This window comes from Ananas comosus, linkage group 4 (genome assembly GCF_001540865.1).
Source record: "Ananas comosus cultivar F153 linkage group 4, ASM154086v1, whole genome shotgun sequence".
In the NCBI taxonomy this organism is placed as follows: Eukaryota; Viridiplantae; Streptophyta; class Magnoliopsida; order Poales; family Bromeliaceae; genus Ananas; species Ananas comosus.
This window is the reverse complement of record NC_033624.1, coordinates 14248889-14267401: the sequence shown is the minus strand read 5'-3', so window position 1 is coordinate 14267401 and position 18513 is coordinate 14248889. Positions and strand designations below refer to the sequence as shown.

General features: G+C 37.8%; 4 protein-coding genes across 8 annotated transcripts; 1 reads left to right on the top strand and 3 right to left on the bottom strand.

Moving 5' to 3' along the window:
• LOC109709019 (exonuclease V, chloroplastic) lies at window positions 505-5233 on the bottom strand. 5 transcript variants are annotated; one of them, XM_020231056.1, is made up of 8 exons: window positions 4705-5231; window positions 3769-3873; window positions 3382-3503; window positions 2746-2895; window positions 1996-2149; window positions 1312-1655; window positions 977-1193; window positions 505-888 (listed from the first exon to the last, which is right to left on the bottom strand). In XM_020231056.1, exons 1-7 carry the CDS (start codon window positions 5011-5013, stop codon window positions 989-991), a joined length of 1389 nt encoding a protein of 462 aa, XP_020086645.1. In that variant the 5' UTR covers window positions 5014-5231; the 3' UTR covers window positions 505-888; window positions 977-988. The 5 variants fall into 5 exon arrangements, 4 of the variants coding, with proteins under 4 accessions (XP_020086645.1, XP_020086646.1, XP_020086647.1 ...); XM_020231057.1 differs by having other exon boundaries at window positions 1312-1388; window positions 4705-5229; XM_020231058.1 differs by having other exon boundaries at window positions 3769-3890; window positions 4705-4789.
• Window positions 5618-8475, bottom strand: LOC109709023 (mitochondrial import inner membrane translocase subunit TIM14-3-like). Its single transcript, XM_020231062.1, has 3 exons — window positions 8299-8475; window positions 7556-7734; window positions 5618-6060 (listed from the first exon to the last, which is right to left on the bottom strand). Exons 1-3 carry the CDS (start codon window positions 8299-8301, stop codon window positions 5904-5906), a joined length of 339 nt encoding a protein of 112 aa, XP_020086651.1. The 5' UTR covers window positions 8302-8475; the 3' UTR covers window positions 5618-5903.
• Window positions 10337-13441, top strand: LOC109709020 (elongation factor 1-alpha-like). Its single transcript, XM_020231060.1, has 3 exons — window positions 10337-10458; window positions 11604-12622; window positions 12752-13441. The coding sequence occupies exons 2-3, from the start codon at window positions 11630-11632 to the stop codon at window positions 13100-13102; spliced, it is 1344 nt and encodes a 447-aa protein (XP_020086649.1). The 5' UTR covers window positions 10337-10458; window positions 11604-11629; the 3' UTR covers window positions 13103-13441.
• On the bottom strand, window positions 14031-18006 carry LOC109708388 (protein disulfide isomerase-like 5-1). The gene is made up of 4 exons (XM_020230109.1): window positions 17781-18006; window positions 15636-15694; window positions 15277-15452; window positions 14031-14511 (listed from the first exon to the last, which is right to left on the bottom strand). The coding sequence occupies exons 1-4, from the start codon at window positions 17919-17921 to the stop codon at window positions 14420-14422; spliced, it is 468 nt and encodes a 155-aa protein (XP_020085698.1). The 5' UTR covers window positions 17922-18006; the 3' UTR covers window positions 14031-14419.

Genomic DNA, 18513 nt, shown 5'->3' with positions numbered 1-18513 from the left:
GAATAGTAGGTCTCAAAAGATAAGTGCTAATTCCTGTTTAAAAGCTATTAAGCCAACCACAGATCCTTAAGAGATCAAACATTTTAAATATGAGAGAGAGCTTAAGAAGGATGACCAGTATACTATAATACAATACATATATGAGAGAGAGCTTAAGAAGAATAACGCATTTTTAAATTATATGGTTCAAAAAATTATGCTTAACTATCACTATAATTATACTCATTGCTGCCATATGACTTAAAAAAATTACACTTATCTTGTGATTTTATTTTAATTTTATTGTAAAAATCTATCGTTAAACAAAGTACTATCCTGTGGTTTCAAAAAGAAAAAAAAAAAAATCACTGTGATATCCTATTTGATAGGGCAGGTGATTCGGTAAAACAAAAATATACTTTTTAAACCACGGAGTGACAAAGTAAAAAAAAATGCAAAAAATGTAGGCCTTAAGCGACCGCTACATTTTATGTCTACAAATTCACTCATATATGAGTATAAACATTTTATGCAAATATTGTTGATTGATTTCATCTTAGAAACATCTCCCTGATACAATTTACAAGGTACAATGTAACATCAAGCATTGCAACAATTTCCCTTCTTACATTATAAAGAATACAATCAACAAAATTTGGTAAAACTCTCAGTGGAAAGAATTAAATCATAACTAAATTTCCAAGAATTTTATGGCATAACCTTAGACTAGCAAACACAGGAAGAACAGCAAGCAACAGGATTTAAGTTAGGAAGAAAAAAATCACCAGACTCGGAGTGAGGTTCGCTATCAAGCATTTTACTTCTGAGCTTAATCTCCAAGCACTGAGTTTGTACTTCAGAGTGGAGGTCTAGTAATTTTGTAGGATGACTCAGTCATATACACTCTTACTGCAAGAATTACTGGGTTTTATTAGCAGGGAGAAAGAATAAATGGGCAGGCCAACATCTAGTTTAAGAAAGCAGATGATCACATTACCTAGTTATTCTGTTACTTTTCCGGAATAGCTGTCATAGGACAAGTGGAAGTAAATTTGCAAAAGTGGCATTTCCACTTCTCATCCTCCGACACAAACTTAGCTTCCCTCTCCCCAAGCCAAAATTTTAAGCATTCTTGGACCTGATCCTTGAACCAGATGGGATCGTAGGAGAAAAAATATTCTTCAAGCAATGAGTTATCCGATTGCAATTCATATCTGCATCAGGGAAAAAAAACAGCAAGTTTCTAATAATTCTCTCACGTTTGTCTCTCCATCTGCTCATTGTTACTATCTGTTTTCAAGTTTCAACGACGTCACACTTAGTTATATTTACCTCAAGAGAAGCTGTTCCTGAGATGGTGGAAGCAAACAACAGGTTTCCCTAAAATATGTAAAGACGTCTTCAAGTGTCTGCAGATGGAACATTTTGATACTTAATGTCATAGCTATATTGAGAATATAATAACTTATTTGGCTATGCTTCCATTTTTCACTTTTTTTTTTCCCTTTTTTTCCTGAACTCAAATTCCATGTTATTAAATGCGATGGCAGATGAATTCTACATTGTCGTCTTTGTTCGGTAGCTTGTGATGCTCCATCTCCGGATCTGAAAAGCGTCTCATAATGTGTTGTTTTTTCATGCCAAATAAGCCAACAGTTGTATGGATTGCCAATAATCTGCCATCTACCGGCACATTCAATCGGGTTTAGAATTTCATTTTAGAAAACGAAAAAACAGAAATGTAATCAAATAAGGAGTATATGTGAAACACTAAGAGGTTTTATTTCAAAGTATAGTAACAGAAAACAGTCACGAAAGCAAAATCATTTAATAATTGGTCAGACAGAAAATTCTACGAAACAAATACTTAGGTCAAGAATATGCAATTTTATGCCAGAAAATTAATAGACTAACATTCGTGTAATTAAGTGATTGGTCCTATGCCTACTGAAGAAGATAAAGTAAATCAAAAGACAAGAAAATAACTTTTTAAATGTACATAAGGGGAAAAGTTACCTTCACGTGGAAACCCAATGAACTAATGTACTCCTTGACAATGCCAGATAGATTATATTGGGGATTTAAGTTAAAATAACTGAAGAAATCGTAAGTAGAGAACTGCTCAGCAGTCAAACTGTCCCATAAATACTTGTAGCACATCAACTGAAGCCTACCATGAACATGAGCAACCAACAATATCAGATGTCATGCTATTCAAACAAAATCAAAAGTCATTTAACAAACTGTAACTGTACCATCATCCTAGAAATCATAAGATGCTCAATACTTCAAAACTTGCAGGTATACAAAGAGAAGGATGCTATTTTTTATGCGGCACATTAACACATTAATAAATGCGACAGAGTTTCTGTTCTTGCTCGGTCATCAATAAATGCTAGAATGTCTCTTTTAATAGTATAGCTTTCTTTTGATAGTCTAGCATTGTACCACAATGTGATTGCTAATATACTTTGATGTGTCAACCCCAAAATGTTCTCAAATGATATTAAAGTGGTGATCTTCTAAGATTAATACCTCCACTTCAGTATCTTATGCAGCAGTTGAATTGCACGCTTGGAAATTTGGTTTAACAGTGCTTATCAGTTCTTAGCAAATAGGAAGACATAGCAATCCCGTACACTTAATGCAACCAAACCCTAATTCCAATTTATATCAGAAAACTACTTGCAAGCCATTTATTAAGAAAGGCATTTCGTGAGATGGTAACAGTCAAGCAAGAAAAATAAATAAATAAATAGAACGAACCTTGCATTTCTCTTTTGTGCTTCCGAAGGAAGAGTTGCCTTATGGCGTGTCTTCGTGTCCACTATAATAGGGTTTGGAATAGCTTTATCTAAAGGCAATCGAATTTCATCAATTACACCGATCATCCATGTGCCTTCAACCACTCCTATTCTGATGCAATACAAATGCAAACCATCAGAATGCTGTCAAGTCATAGCTCAAACAAACGATTTCTCTAGACGGAAAAGCATTCCGATCATATATACATACAAATAGGAACAATTTTTTATTCGATTTATAAGTCAAAAAGTGATACTATTATTACAGCAGAAGATTTGAAAAGGTTTGATATTACATAAGAAGATTCTAGCAAAGAAATTGATTGATAAAAGTAAATAAGAAGGGAAGAGTAGCAGAGAGCAGTGAAGATAAACTAAAACAATCTCGATTTAAAAGTAGTGAGTAGTGAAAAACAATGTTTCAGCAATTACTCACTCTTTTTGCACTCTAGTTGATATTTTATAAGTGGTAAATTGAACTAAAATATTCCAAGGGAATTAAGAAAATAAAGAATCTAATTGTCCAACAGAAAGACATATATCCCACAAATAAAGAGCCACTCTTCAATTATTCATAGACTGAAGTATGTAGACTTACACTGGAAGCTCACGAGTTAAGCCTTCGAAAAGTAGTTGGTTTGCTCCAATGATGAAGTTCATAAATTTTACAGCCCATGATTCTTCGACCGACTTGATAACTATGTCCACCTTTTCTATTACCTGCTTAGAGACTGGACATATCAGAAAAACTATGCACAGTTGCAGGAAAACACAAAAGAAGTCTTTTCCTTCAGCAAGTAATGGATGCAAAACAGCAATCATCTAATAAGTGAAGAAAATCATAGAACACCAGAAAGCATTGTGAAAGATCATGTGCGTCAATTGAAAAAGAAACATTATAAATATCTAATAAATAAACTCTTGGCAATAATATCCCACAAGCAAGGAAGAAAGTATTCAGCTCCCTGTCTCCTGCTTTACTAACCTCATTTTCAAGTTGAGCATGGCGATCAGAACCTGCTTTCATAGCTTTAGTTCTTCTAGGCTTTCCATGGAGGAGGACAAACTCCATTTGCTTCTCGCACCATTCCTAATTCGGATCAGAACCTTCAGATAGTATCATAGCAAATGCACACTCAACAGATAGTATTCCTAACATTAATAGTAGTTCTAGAATGATTGGGAATAGATATCAAAATTAAACCAAAAAAAAAAAGTATTACATGTAGAATGAGCATCACCCTTCAGAGTTGTAGCACAAAGTAAAGATTAAAGTACGAGCTTTTCTTGATCTTTCTGGGGTCTTGCTTGCTAAAAAACTTTCAAGATTAAAGATTTCAAAGCTCTGAACCCATTCCAGAAATAGAAAGAAAATAGCGCTTCATGCGTCTTAGTATTTCTTTTTTCCATTTCTATGAAACAGGGCTGATGAGCACCATTCAGTCCAAATCTTTTAATTGTTTCAATCAAGTGCATTCCATCAAAATGTCTGTTAACCTAAAACCGCAAAGGTCGCATCAAACCATATCTACCACATCAGCACCAAACTTTACCAAGTTGAAATTCCATCCATTTAACGGTTTTTTCTAACAAAGGGACTTGATTGAAACAATGAGCAAACATTTAGAATCTAACTACAAACTTTAATGAGCTGAGGACCAAAGGGAAATCTCAGGTAAGTGTTGGGGACCAATTGCAAAGGACAAAGCTGTTCTGCTCAAACCCATAATTCTCAGACAACAAGTCACATTCCAACCTCCAATTTACCAACAATTCGTCATTCGAATCATTCTTTGAATCGAATCGCAATCAAAGTTCCAAAAAGACATAAGATATCACAGATAAACTCTCAAAACAAGTAACTTCTCTTCTTCTCCGCCCTAAGAGAATCAAATAGGAGAATTTGTAACAAGAACCATACCGCGGCGGTGACGTCGGTGACCATGAGCGCCCTCTTGGACCGGAACCGGTGGAGGAGGGACCTGCGCGGCGCCGACGTCGCCAACGAGTCCTCGATGTCGGCGGCCGAAGAAGAATGCGGCGGCGGCGCCGCCGCGCAGCGGCTGAGGGAGCTCGCGGCGCGGCGCCCCCGCGGCGAAGAAGAAGAAGGGGAGAGGGCGCAAGGGAGCGCGGCGGCGAGGGCGGCCTCCAAGAACGCCATCTCCTCCTCGCTCACGATCTCGATCGGGATGGAGATGGGCAACGGCGCGGGGGAGAGCGCGTCGTCCATGTAGGGTTAGGGTTAGGGTTTTTGGGATCTCAGAGCGGAGGAGGAGGAGGAGGAGGAGGAGGAGGAGTAGGACGCGTGTTTCCTAACGGCTAGTTTTCCGTGGGCGGCGCGGGTCGCGGACATTATCTCTCCTCCGCAGGGGGCGTTTTCGTTTCAAAATGGTCGGAGCCGCGCGAGCGAGAGAGAACCGTTCTCCCCCTAAATGGTAATAACGGGCGAATCTTCTGGCCCCGATCGTAGAAAGCCACGTAGCGGGCCACAATATCAGCTGACTTAGACCCAGGCCCTTTCTCTTCCTATAGGCCTCATTTCAGTAATCTTTCTGATCTTACTCCGCACGAATCTTAAAGCATCGCCCAAGCATTGGCAAGGCCCCGCCGAAGAAACTACTCTTTCTACGCGGAGGAAAAAAAAAAAAAAAAAAAAAAAAAGCAACTTCTTGGGACAAAAAGCTGAAATGAACCTCTTGTTTCTAATTTTTTTAAATAATGGTATTAATGCTTCTTTAAAAGGCACTGTAGAACAATAATTTAAAAGGACAAAGACTCCATATCACTTGCACAAGTATTTACTTGGCATAGCATACCAGAGTTACATCATCAAGTGTTTCCAAAATTTAGTTCAGATTGAACTTAGATTAAACAGTTAGTTTCAATCACTGAATAACCCAGAAGCAAAATTGAGTCTCAGCATAGCAATTCCTGTAGTCTTTTACTACTAGCACCTCTCTGAAATTCAGCAGTACCAAACAAATTAATGGTACATATTCTGACTAAACTATGTTTAAGCGACATCCGGTGCAGGTTGGTGTTTTAAGTCAAAATCCAACTCAGAGCATCAATAAATATTTTTTTATGACGAAAAACATGAAAAAAAAAAAAAAAAAAAAATCAAAATGCAGATCCACCGCCTTTTGTCTTCCCTAGCAACACGTCTTTTGCCTCGTTGATCTTCGAAGCGAGATAATGGCTCCCCCCGGCATCTGGATGGTTTGCGACCATAACCTTCTTATGCGCTTCTTTGACCTTATCTGGAGGCGCATTTTCCCTGTGGACGGAAAAAAAAGAAGTCATAAGAGGATAACTGCAACTAAGAATGGATAAGAGGAGGTAGTTAAATTAGTTGCGAATGAAAATTTCCATTTTGAAGCAAACCAAAAAGAATGTCACCAGAAAGAAAGACATACAGAGAAAAGGAAACTCGACGACGGAGGACAATTTAAGAGCATAACCTGGCTCGTCCAATGGTCGAGTCTAGAACCATATTAACAGTAAGGCTAATGAAGAACATCAATCAGATGGGAGCTATTGAAGAAATGAAAAGGCACTCTTTTTTCCTTCCTAATTAGCACTTTCGAGTAATGAGCATTTTCTACATAATTTTTTAAAAAAGAAGATAACAGCTATTAGATAGCATTTGGTTAGGGTTAGAGTGAAGAAAATGGTATATATATTCATAGTCCCACCAAATATAATGGAACTACATGCCTAAAACTGGGCAAGAGAAAATTTGGTCATTGACAGGGATAGCAAATTCCATTGGGTAGAGTAGAATTATGAAACCCCTGTTGGAAGACATCTAATGCAACGTTGACACCTAACCTCCAAAATGCAATAAAAATAATACATTGAACTAATGTCGATGGGGTTTATCTATCTGTATCCTGGAATAGAAATCCCCCAATGGAACACAGCAATACTGTCTCTCGATATGCAAATAGCAAAACATTAGCACTGAGCTTGCATGATTCATTTTTCCGAGTTTTCCAAATGATAACCAATCTCACATCTATGTTTTGCTATAATGATATATCAGACAGACTAGAGGGAATAAGAACTCCAGCTAAGATCTGGATTGGGGAGAAAAACTACTCACTCTCCGTAGCTTGCTATTATCAATCAGTATTTACAAATTTACATGAATGGCTTTTACGGTGTACATTATCTTTCTAAAGGATTTCCATGTTATTCTGCTATTATAATTAACGGTATTCTGAAGTACTACTACGCCTAATGGCCCTCACTATTGAAATAAGGGCAACTAAAGACAATAAGGGGGACAAGACGATTTGAGGTCAACTGGTGACAAAAATGCCAAATTTTGTAGAAATTCCAACATGAATTCCAAGATCCTCAACTGCCAATCGCATATAAGACAACAAGAGTGAACTTAAAAACACAAAAGGAATGGTACCATAAACAAAAAGGAATATTACCTTATCAAATGAACTACTACTTTTCATTTCAAGGAAAGAGGGGTAATTGACTAAAATTCACAATTTTCACTAACAAAGCATATTTCTAAGAAAAATTTTAGAAAGTTCTTTAATTACATAGCCTCGGAACTAGCGTAATTTTGCATAACTCTTCTTTCTAAAATAAGACCAATGATCTCGATTAGAAGGCAGCACGTTTCTGACATTTTAAACCTCAGGATCTATATGTATAACATGGAATATCACTTTTTCAAGGTATAAAATCTACTGAGAAAATATGTACAACAACTCAACTATTTCACTATCTTTAAAAGAAGAAATGCTCACCTAACTCCTAGGATTAAAGAAGCTTCTCTCCTAGTCATAGTAGCTTGGAAACCACCTTCGTAAAATCTCCGCATTCGCGGAACAACTGGGCGAGCCTTATATGCCTGCCAAGCTTGAATTCCGTATCTACCAGCGAGAGCAGCAGCAGCCACCGCAAGTCCTGCTATGAGAGGGGTAGCCTGCAGATATTCAATCTTAAAATAAGACTAAATTCAAATTTTGACAAGATATTTCGACATAAAAGTTTCCCGTACAAATCTCTAGAATGTTGAATATGTAATATCTACTGCATGTGGACCTTATCATTCATGCCCTAATTTCTCAAATATTTACTCGTGAAGAGCTTTTCCCTCAAGCTAACTAAAATGCTAGTCAAAATCCAGCACTGATCTTATTGTAAATCATAGATATCAATGTTCAATTTTGCAGAAAAAAATTAGAAAGCAAAAAACTCAGCACTAATCACGTTATATATCATCCAAAATCCTCTGGTACGTATCAAAATGCTACACCTACTAATCAGAACAGTCTCAAGCTGCAATCTTTTCTTTCCATTTCCCTCTTTCTTTTTCTCATCCCCTCTCTTCGTTTCCTTTCAGATTCATCAAATACGCTACCTAAGCTCCTCAACCACGACTCCCCGTGCCCCAACACTCCACCTAAAGCATCACCAAATCACGAAACCCTCGAAAACAAAAACGAAGAAGAAGAGGATGAGATTATTAGGGTTTTGCGAAGCTCACCATTTCGACGACGCCGCGATCGAGGGGAGGTGGGGATGGGGCATCCGAGGTAGCCCTCGGAGGTGGAGGTGGAGCTCTTCGCCGATGATTATGGCGGCTAGGGTTTCGTCGATGGCGCGAGCCCCGGGGGGGAGGCGGGGGCGGTGGGCGCACCACCGGTAAATAGGTCGTCGGGGTTTGTAATATCTTTTTTCTGAGGCGAAAATGCGAGGCGATGTTGTTAAACTTAAACCCTTGTTTGGGATTTAAATCGGGCTCGGTCGGTGAATAGTGTGGTCCGACTCGAGTTTGATCTATGTGGCTCCTGTGGGTTCGGATGTTTTACCAATGTAAATATACTTTCAAAAAAAAAGGGGGGAGGGACGCACTTTTTCACTTTAGTATCATGTGATTTCAAGTGTATCAAGTTAGTACCCCGTGATTTCACATTTTCTTATTTTAGTACCATGTGGTTTCAAGTGTATCAAGTTAGCACCTTGTGATTTTGCACTTTCTCACTTTAGTACCATGTGGTTTAATATTTCGTTAAATTATATATATCCTGAAATGAATAATGAAAAGAGAAAATTGAAACCACGGGGTAATAACTTAATACAAAAATTAAACAACAGAATACTAACTTGATACACTTGAAACTATAAGGTACTAAAGTGAGAAAATGCAAAACTACAAGGTACTAACTTGATACATTTTAAACCACATGATACTAAAGTGAGAAAGTGCGAAATAACATGGAGGGTATCTGAAGTTTTTCCAAAAAAAAAAGTTACTCTGAACCAGTTATTACTATTTTTTTTGTCTGACGGCATATTTGTTTCACCGAAAATGAAATTTATATTGAAGTAAACTTTCAAATTAAATAAAAAAGTTTTTGTTATATTTTTGTACTGCTGTAAAACTAAAGTTTTTTAAAAAAAGTTCGTTGTTTGTTTCATAAAAAATAAATGTTAAATTTTTATTCTTTTTATAGTTATTTTGAAAATTTTAAATTTTGATTGCACGTGAAATTACGGTGAATCAAACAATAAAAAAAATTACGGTTAGAAGCCACTTCAGTTCTCTCCACTTTCAGTGAATCCGACGCATCATTCACCGGTTTCCAAAATATCTAAAAAAATATCTAACATATCCAAAGTCCATCAATGGGCTAAAAAGGTAAATTATTATTGTGGGTGGAGTCCCCAATGTACATAAAAACCATTTTGACCTAATCTAGTTAGTGCCGCATACTTGGCCACCAAGTTTAGGGCCAATCTCCTCCTCATCTACTTTAATAACCCTAAAAAAAAATTAACTAAAAAAGACAAATTTTTAAAAAAGTCGAAGCTTCGAGCAAATGGAAAGTGACATACTCTCACTTAATTTTTTTTTTGCTAATAAAAAAACCTATATTAGTTATTAATTAATAAGAAATTGCTCATAAGTTTAAATTTCTATAAATACTCCTTTATGCTTGTTATTTAAAAAAATGAATTACTTTATCAATTAGGTATAATTCTAATTATTATTATTATTATAATTAAGCCTCCTAATGCAGTTTCAACGATAATAGTTATATTCAATTATATTTTTAAATCTATATATAATTTTAATAATAATACATTACAAATAAAATTAAAGTTGTAAATTTGAAAATTGGAAAAAAAGCACAATGCATAGTAATAACAATCAACAACCAACTATTTTTGGTAATGTTTATTGTAAATTTTACGGTACCATTTTAGAAACTATCCTTCTCACCCCTTAATTAATTAATTAATTATTATTATGCAAAGTCAATTAGATAAACAAATCTTAACAATAATAATAATAAGAATAACAATAATAAAATTAATAATAATAAAAGTAAGGGCCAAAACCGAAATGGCGCATCTCGTGGGGGCCACGAAAAGGTGTAATCCGACGTGGCATCACATGAATCGCAGGATTCGAATCGACGGTCCAGATCCCTCCATTTTTTAAACCGTCCGATGAGGAGATCCAACGGTGAGGAGAGAGACTCTAGCCGACATAATTGAGCTTTGATCTCTATATAAACCCACTCCGAGGGTTTTAGTTGCATTGCCATCGCCATTTCCATTTCGAAAAGCCCTAGGGTTTTGCTTGGCCGACTCCTCTCTCGTGGTCGCATCGCGGGAGAGCCGTGCCGTTTCTCTGAAGGTGAGATCTTACTCCTCGTCTCCTTCGATCGGTGCTTGTCCATTTTGCGATCGATCGCTAGGGCTTCTCCGATCTTTCGATCTATAAATCCTTTGTTTTTGGTTGACCCGTAGATTTTTGTTGTTGTTGGTAAAAGTGTTGGCTGTAAATACGTAGATCTGTAATTCATTTGTTTGGTTTTAGGTGATCCGTAGATTTTGTTGTAGCTGTTGTTGTTGTTGTTGTTGTTGTTGTTGTTGTTGTTGTTGTTGTTTGCTAATCGCGGAAGTACTAATTTCATTTAATTTAGTGGTTGATGCTTTAATTTGATGTTGGATTTAAATTTCTCTTGTGTCGTCAAATTTGCAGAATTTTTGTAATATTATGCAGTAGACCTATCATGCAACACATTTTTGCTCGTTATGTATGCTTTTATCACAGTCTAATATCGTTATAAGTGAAATGTTTGTTGGAATCTCCATTTAATATAATCAAGGCCAGGTTTTTATTCCTGTTTTATGTCCTGTAAACATATTTAACTAAAAAAACTGAGGAAGAATCATATGGAGATGAAGCGCGTCCATTGTCTAATGGAAAGGACAGAGGTTCTGTAAACCTTCAGCATACGGAGGTTTTGCGGACCTTGGGTATAGGTTCAAATCCTATTGGACGCGACCAAATTCTATCTCCCATCAAAGTTGCCGATATGAGTGATCGATACAAGATATGTCTTCTAGTCTCGCGCATTCGCGGTACTGTAGGAAAGGGCATAGGAGATTAGAAGGAACATAACTTGTTCATCATTCATTCGGTTTAAAATGGACATTCTGATGCTGGTTCTTAGCTCTGATAGTTGGTAATTAAGCTACTCCTTTTAGCATTAGCTTAATTGTTCACTATACATCTAATGATTTATTTGTTTATTTGATAGAGATTGCATCTTTTAGATTGTAATATAATATGATATTTATCTGCCTATGAGAATACAATGAATTACTGTTGAATTTGTATAATTTACTGTTTCATGGCATGGAGTAGGCTTAAGGAAGCTGAAGCTGGTTCGTTGGCTGAATTTATGTATAATTTTTACTAGATTAGATGCTTACAGGACAGCAAATGATGTAATACCCTTGTTTTCAACTTTGCCCCCGCTTTGCTATTGGTAGTTTGCAGCAAACTTTTGTAATCAACCATGGGTAAGGAGAAGGTCCACATCAACATTGTGGTCATCGGCCACGTCGACTCCGGCAAGTCGACCACTACGGGCCACTTGATCTACAAGCTTGGTGGTATAGACAAGCGTGTCATCGAGCGGTTCGAGAAGGAGGCGGCTGAGATGAACAAGAGGTCCTTCAAGTATGCCTGGGTCCTTGACAAGCTCAAGGCCGAGCGCGAGAGAGGTATCACCATTGATATTGCCCTCTGGAAGTTCGAGACCACCAAGTACTACTGCACGGTCATTGATGCCCCGGGACATCGTGACTTCATCAAGAACATGATCACCGGCACCTCCCAGGCCGACTGCGCTGTTCTCATCATCGACTCCACCACCGGTGGGTTCGAAGCCGGTATCTCCAAGGATGGTCAGACTCGCGAGCACGCCTTGCTCGCTTTCACTTTGGGCGTGAAGCAGATGATTTGCTGCTGCAACAAGATGGACGCCACCACACCCAAATACTCCAAGGCTCGTTATGATGAAATTGTTAAGGAAGTCTCATCCTACCTGAAGAAGGTCGGCTACAACCCTGACAAGATCCCCTTCGTTCCGATCTCGGGTTTTGAGGGCGACAACATGATCGAACGCTCCACCAACTTGGACTGGTACAAGGGCCCCACCCTGCTTGAGGCCCTCGACTTGATCCAGGAGCCCAAGCGCCCGACCGACAAGCCCCTCCGCCTTCCTCTTCAGGACGTGTACAAGATCGGTGGCATTGGCACTGTCCCGGTGGGTCGTGTCGAGACCGGTGTTCTCAAGCCTGGTATGGTTGTCACTTTCGGCCCAACCGGTCTGACCACTGAAGTCAAGTCCGTGGAGATGCACCATGAGGCTCTTCAGGAGGCCCTTCCTGGTGACAACGTTGGCTTTAATGTTAAGAACGTTGCTGTTAAGGATCTCAAGCGTGGCTTCGTTGCTTCCAACTCGAAGGAAGATCCCGCCAAGGAGGCTGCGAGCTTCACCTCTCAGGTATAGTCTTAATTTATTCCTCTTTTTTTTTTGTTGAAAATTTTGTAAAAAAACTTTTTATGCATCTTCGTTATTAGAATGAATGAATTTTTCCTGGCTTGCCAAATTTATCGGTCGCTATGCTCCCAGGTCATCATCATGAACCACCCAGGCCAGATTGGCAACGGCTATGCCCCCGTCCTGGACTGCCACACCTCTCACATTGCTGTTAAGTTTGCTGAGATTCTCACCAAGATCGACCGCCGATCCGGTAAGGAGCTCGAGAAGGAGCCAAAGTTCTTGAAGAACGGTGATGCCGGTTTCGTGAAGATGATTCCGACCAAGCCCATGGTGGTGGAGACTTTCTCCGAGTACCCGCCCCTCGGTCGGTTCGCCGTTCGTGACATGCGCCAGACGGTTGCTGTGGGAGTTATTAAGAGCGTCGAGAAGAAGGATCCCACCGGTGCCAAGGTCACTAAGGCTGCTGCTAAGAAGAAGTGAACAATGGATATGGCAGATGTTGAGATCTTCGGGTGCTTCGTATCATTTAGCGTCGGTTTGGTTATTCTTGTCGCGTGCTATAGGTTTTGGTTAATGCTGCTGGCATTATTGAGCAGCTTTTTACAGAACTGGGTACTTGATAGGCGGTGGCAGGTCAAAGGCCTGAGTGTCTTATCTAATTTGAAGTACTTGATTTCCTATTATAGATTCTCTTAAATATTATGAATATTATTATGTCAGTCCAAACACTTGATTTCGAGTTATTCATTGCGTATTGTTAATCTTAAGTTTGCTGTCAAAATTGCTCGTGTGGCTGAAAGAAATTATGTTTATTGGCTTATCTTTAGCTTTTATTTGTGTTGCCTGCTCAGCAATTAATGCACTGTACCGTGGTTTTGTTATGTAGTTCATTATTTACATGGCAGAACAAAATATTTTAATGATAATATATTTTTAAGAAAATTTGTGTAATTGAAAGTTAAAGAGATTATTTTTGTTTCTTAAGGCTCTGTTTTAACAACAAAATATTTTATTCTATAAATTTTAAAGAAATTACTCTTTCATGTCTCAGTAAATTTTTTGTGATTAAATATTATTTTTCAAAATTAGATAAATTATTTGCAAATGAAAGAATACTATTTTTATTAAATTATAAAAAATAAAATATGTTATTCTATCGGCTTATGAATGCTGATGCTGAGTCATACCTAATTTACTTGCATTTAGGAGACAAAAAATTAAAAAGACAGCTTTGAGAATGGCACAAATAGAGCAACGAAAGCCTATGTGCATTTAAATACGAAAAATGTAATTTACGCAGACGTCCTGCATGCATATTTATTGCCAAACTAAACATTCCCTATCAAGCATATTGCCAGCAATGTCATGCATTTGGCAACATATAAAGACCAAACTTCGGACAAATAAATAATAACCAAAACAAACAGTAGATATAGATCACTAAAATTTTGAATATAGCACATTATAGTCTTATAGCTGAGAAAGTTTAAGCAATACACGTACCGAGCATAAGCATACTAATTGCAAAATTTTCCGACCATAATTTAGGCATCAACATACTAGTGCCTCGCTGAATAAATATTTGGCGCGCTTCGACACAATTATCGGCCTTCAGAGGATCAACTTTGCACTTGATCAAGACAAATTGTTCGGATTGATTTTCCTCTTAAGATTCAAGAGAAAAAGATAAAAAACAATGCCAAAATTAGAGGGGACGGAAAGACAGGTTTGCCTACTGCTGAGTGGGTTATATTCTGTGCCAGTAATTTTAGAAGACTCGAGTTGTCATGTAAAGTATCACAAATCTCTATCAGCTTCCAGCTTTGTTCGTGCCGCCTTTTCTGCCTCTTCTAGAACAAAGTTTCTAAGTGATTCAACTTCTCTCGGACCTGATGCATCAAAGCATAAATGATTCATCAGTTTAAGAGTTGCCAAAACTGTTTACATTCAAATCTAGGAAATGTTGTGGTGGTCCGAGCACACAAGAAGGAAATACGATCTGAAACATAAATAACAGTTATTGTGAACCAGGAATATGTCAGTGAAACCCAAAAACAAGGGTGGGTTGGTATCTCTTCCTTACTACATATGTTGATCTTTTCTTCCCCACCCCCCCCAACCCCTTTTTGGACAACATGTTCAACATTATTGGAAACTTTAGGAATCTTTTGCATGCAAATTTTCGCTCTGCTGATGTATTCTTAAATTAATAAGCTTTTATCTTCCGATTGACTCCCTGCACAATTTTCCTAATACATCACAGTTTTCTCGCATTTTTCTTATTTTAGCAACTAATCTTAAAATTTATGATCATCATACCTGCATGCATTAAACTGATTCTATTTCAAGACTCGAATACAATTAGCTTGCAAAAGTCTATTTTAGAAAAAAAAAATTGTTTTCTAATTTGTTTTGATAGTTCAGTTCACGAGAACACCCAAGAAAACTGAGCGGATTGGTCGCTCTGCCTAAAATCTAACAGCGGAAGAAGCAAATATGCCGGGTTATAGCTTGAGTTGACAAATAAAGCAACATTAATAAAATAACAAAAAATAACAAAAAATAGCAATGTCTTCAGCTTGTTCAGCTATATTTTAAATTTAAGAGCAGCAGGTTGCATGTCAATACACATCATATAAATTATAAGTCGTTACCTTTATATTTTGCTACTTCCTCCCCATCGTAGAATATCTTAAATGTTGGGTATGAATGGATATCAACTTTAGAGCATACAGATTTGCTTGCACCGCAATCTACTTGTCCTATCTCTATTTCATCTTCGCCCTCAACAGTCTTAGCCAAGTCCGCCCAAAGTGTTCCCAGGTTCTTACTGAAGAAGAGGTTCAAATTAGAGAAAATTGATAACAAACAACACCAGCTTACTGCGAAAGCTGATTTCCACATGTCAAATAGATGGGAATCATGAAACCATTTCTTTTTTTATTTTTTGCTTCCAAACTTAATATAGCCGGTGCAGTGAAAATGGGAACATATTAGATCATAGAGTATTTACCAGTGTTTACACCAAGGAACACAAAATTGCACAAACCACAAAGTATCCTTCTCCTTTATCTGAGACATAAGAGGTAAATCACATTAAAATCTCGCAACTTGCATAATAAAAGAAAAGTTTCAAAAGCTCAATAGATAGTTACAAAGAACTCTACTGCTAAAAACTTAGTAAGCTACTGAACAAAGAGTTATGACTGTCAAAGTTTCTTATCTTGATATTATCATCAAGAAGTCAATGTAGAATTTATAAAGTCTAGCAAGTTAAAACCATTATCAGGAAAAATTTTGAATTCTAAAGGATGGAAATTAGAGAAGGTTTTCTGTGCTGCGCAGAAAAACTCAATGTCTAAATTAGACCAATTTCGCTGATATGACCAGACTACCGTTAAAGTCATAAGCTGCTAATCATGCTCCCCTTGAGCTAGTGATCAATGTGGACATCCTCCTATAAAATGTTACTTAAGAAAAGATCAACCTCAAATACAAGTTAAGATTCTCATGTACAGATTGTAACGATGAGCAAGAAGAGTAAGGCTAGATATTTTGATTTTATTTACAATTTTTGGAAATAAAATGCCCATATATAATAATACTACAGCTCCTAGTTCACAAAATGACTTTCTACTGCTTATATGAAGTTGAAATCCTGCATATAACTAAATACATTTACTATGAACTATGTGATACTTTCCTAGTGAGGGCTGTAACTCTTCCAGGGATTAGATGCTTGAATGCTTCGTCCTTTCTATTAGAATGGAAAAACCTCCTAAATCTGCTAAATCTAATTTACTCTAACTGTCTAATAAGACTATTTCATTAATCAACTTAATTTTCATGCATAGAAATGAAGGGGAAATTATTTCTAGTTATAAATCATGTCTAACATAGTCTCAAAATCAACACCACTCAAAAACAAGAGAAGGATCTAAATTCTGAGAGAAAGGGCTTTCTACACCCTAGGTTGAATAGTAAAACAAACCATAAGATTTGTGTTTGGCTTGACTCACTGCACGAAGTATTTTAGTTCAGTCTGATTTTGAAGATCTTCAAACCATAAATTTCAGATTGGTTGAGGGAAAAAAATCCCTAAAACCGGACCAAGCACAGTCCTAAATAGGGAAATAGAGTGGCTCACCTCTATACTAAGAGCTAAGTTGAATACTCAAACATTCTATTTGAGATTATCTTTCCATCTTTAGACATTTCACTGTGTCAAGTAGTGTGTGTCAAGTAGTGTATAGGAAAAAGAACATATCCTGCATAAGGTTTCTAGATCAAGATGCTATCTCTATGGTTGAGATATCGTAGATTCTCTATCCGCAAGAGTAATTCTTGGAGTACCCTATAAGATCTACTCAAATGCTGTTGATGAGTCAGCATTCTCATGTGACTAGTAAATTAGGCCAAAGTATAACAAGTTGATCCAATAATCTACTACCGCATGGAAATACTGACTCATCAACAACATTCAAGAGGACCTTCTAAAATAAGCCAAGCAACACTATATCGAGAATAGCGAGCTAACAACATTCAAGAGGACCTTCGAATAAGTCAAGCAACACTATATCGAGGAATAGTGAGCTATCCACAATTCCACACCAATGATCTCTACTCACGAAGTGCCTAACAGGATTATGCCGCATTTCTAATGACCACTATCTTTAAGGACGTCCCTGGGCATCACGTTTACATTATATTTGCAGCCATTATACGATCCCAGATATGAGAAACAAATCTGACAAATTAAAATCCATTCAAATCATACTGTTCCACACATATCTTTAAGGACGTCCCTGGGCATCACGTTTACATTATATTTGCAGCCATTATACGATCCCAGATATGAGAAACAAATCCCACAAATTAAAATCCATTCAAATCATACTGTTCCACACATATTTACATCGTTCGCACGTATTTTCCAAGGAAATACACAAAACCTAACACGATCTTACTACTTCGAATGCTTTTTTTTTTTCTTTATATGAAACACAAAGTACATTAAATAAGATGCCCTAACTACAGAGGAAGATAAACATAACAGATCAAACATCACGTTTACATCAACGATTCAGAAGGGTTTCTAATCAGAATCCCCTAGAGAGAGAGAGAGAGAGAGAGAGAGAGAGAGCATCGGCGAGTATACCTTATCCGAGAAAGTGTCGGCGGTGAGGGTGATAACCTCGGCGGTCACTCCATAGGAGGAGATGAGGACAAGGAGGACGACGACGAAGAGGAGGAGCGATCGGTGGCGGAGGCGGAGGCGGAGGTGGAGGACGAGATCCATGGCGACTCCTCCTCGAGGGTTTCCTTAGAACGTTCTCTCTCTCCCCCACCTCCCCCCGCTTTTGGGCTGGATATCGTTCCTCATCTGATTACCAGTGGGCCTTTATATCGTCCTCGCCCGGCCCTGTCCAATGTTGGTATAGCCATTTTAGACCTGGGACCGGGCCAACAAATTGGGCCGGATTGTTTTGGACCGGGCCGGATTAAGGCAAATTGGAAATTTGGGCCGGGTTACTCGGTCCCCAATTTAACGGGCCGGGTTGAGTCCCACTAAGTTGGAATATTTGATGTGTAGAACTTAAACTCAAAACCTTCTATATTTGGTAGTAGTAAGGCTTCGTTTGGGATTGCGGGGATATTGCATTACGTGCGGTGAGAAAGTACGTCGAAAAAATATTTTATTTGTTTTCGTACGTAATATTGCGTTCTGCATATCGCAAACGCAATCGCGATTAGTCGGTTACGATATATTTTCTGCGCTCCTATCGGAGAACGCAAAAGCATATCCATATATATTTTTTTCTCAACTCCATTTTATCTAATAGCGTTAGATAGACCTCAATACCAAACTAAGCCTAAGAATCACAACATGT

Excerpts from the sequence above, each read along its gene's own strand:
- LOC109709023 (XM_020231062.1), bottom strand. Across the intron at positions 6,061-7,555 it reads TCTTTAATCCTAGGAGTTAG|GGAAAATGCGCCTCCAGATA; the intron begins GTGAGCATTTCT and ends TTCCGTCCACAG.
- LOC109709020 (XM_020231060.1), top strand. The coding sequence starts at position 11,630 with ATGGGTAAGGAGAAGGTCCACATCAACATTGTGGTCATCGGCCACGTC. Across the intron at positions 12,623-12,751 it reads CTGCGAGCTTCACCTCTCAG|GTCATCATCATGAACCACCC; the intron begins GTATAGTCTTAA and ends CTATGCTCCCAG.
- LOC109709019 (XM_020231056.1), bottom strand. The coding sequence starts at position 5,013 with ATGGACGACGCGCTCTCCCCCGCGCCGTTGCCCATCTCCATCCCGATC. Across the intron at positions 2,150-2,745 it reads GCACAAAAGAGAAATGCAAG|GCTTCAGTTGATGTGCTACA; the intron begins GTTCGTTCTATT and ends TGTTCATGGTAG. Across the intron at positions 1,656-1,995 it reads CATTGGGTTTCCACGTGAAG|ATTATTGGCAATCCATACAA; the intron begins GTAACTTTTCCC and ends GGTAGATGGCAG.
- LOC109708388 (XM_020230109.1), bottom strand. The coding sequence starts at position 17,921 with ATGGATCTCGTCCTCCACCTCCGCCTCCGCCTCCGCCACCGATCGCTC. Across the intron at positions 15,695-17,780 it reads CCGACACTTTCTCGGATAAG|ATAAAGGAGAAGGATACTTT; the intron begins GTATACTCGCCG and ends CTTATGTCTCAG. Across the intron at positions 14,512-15,276 it reads GGAAGTAGCAAAATATAAAG|GTCCGAGAGAAGTTGAATCA; the intron begins GTAACGACTTAT and ends TTGATGCATCAG.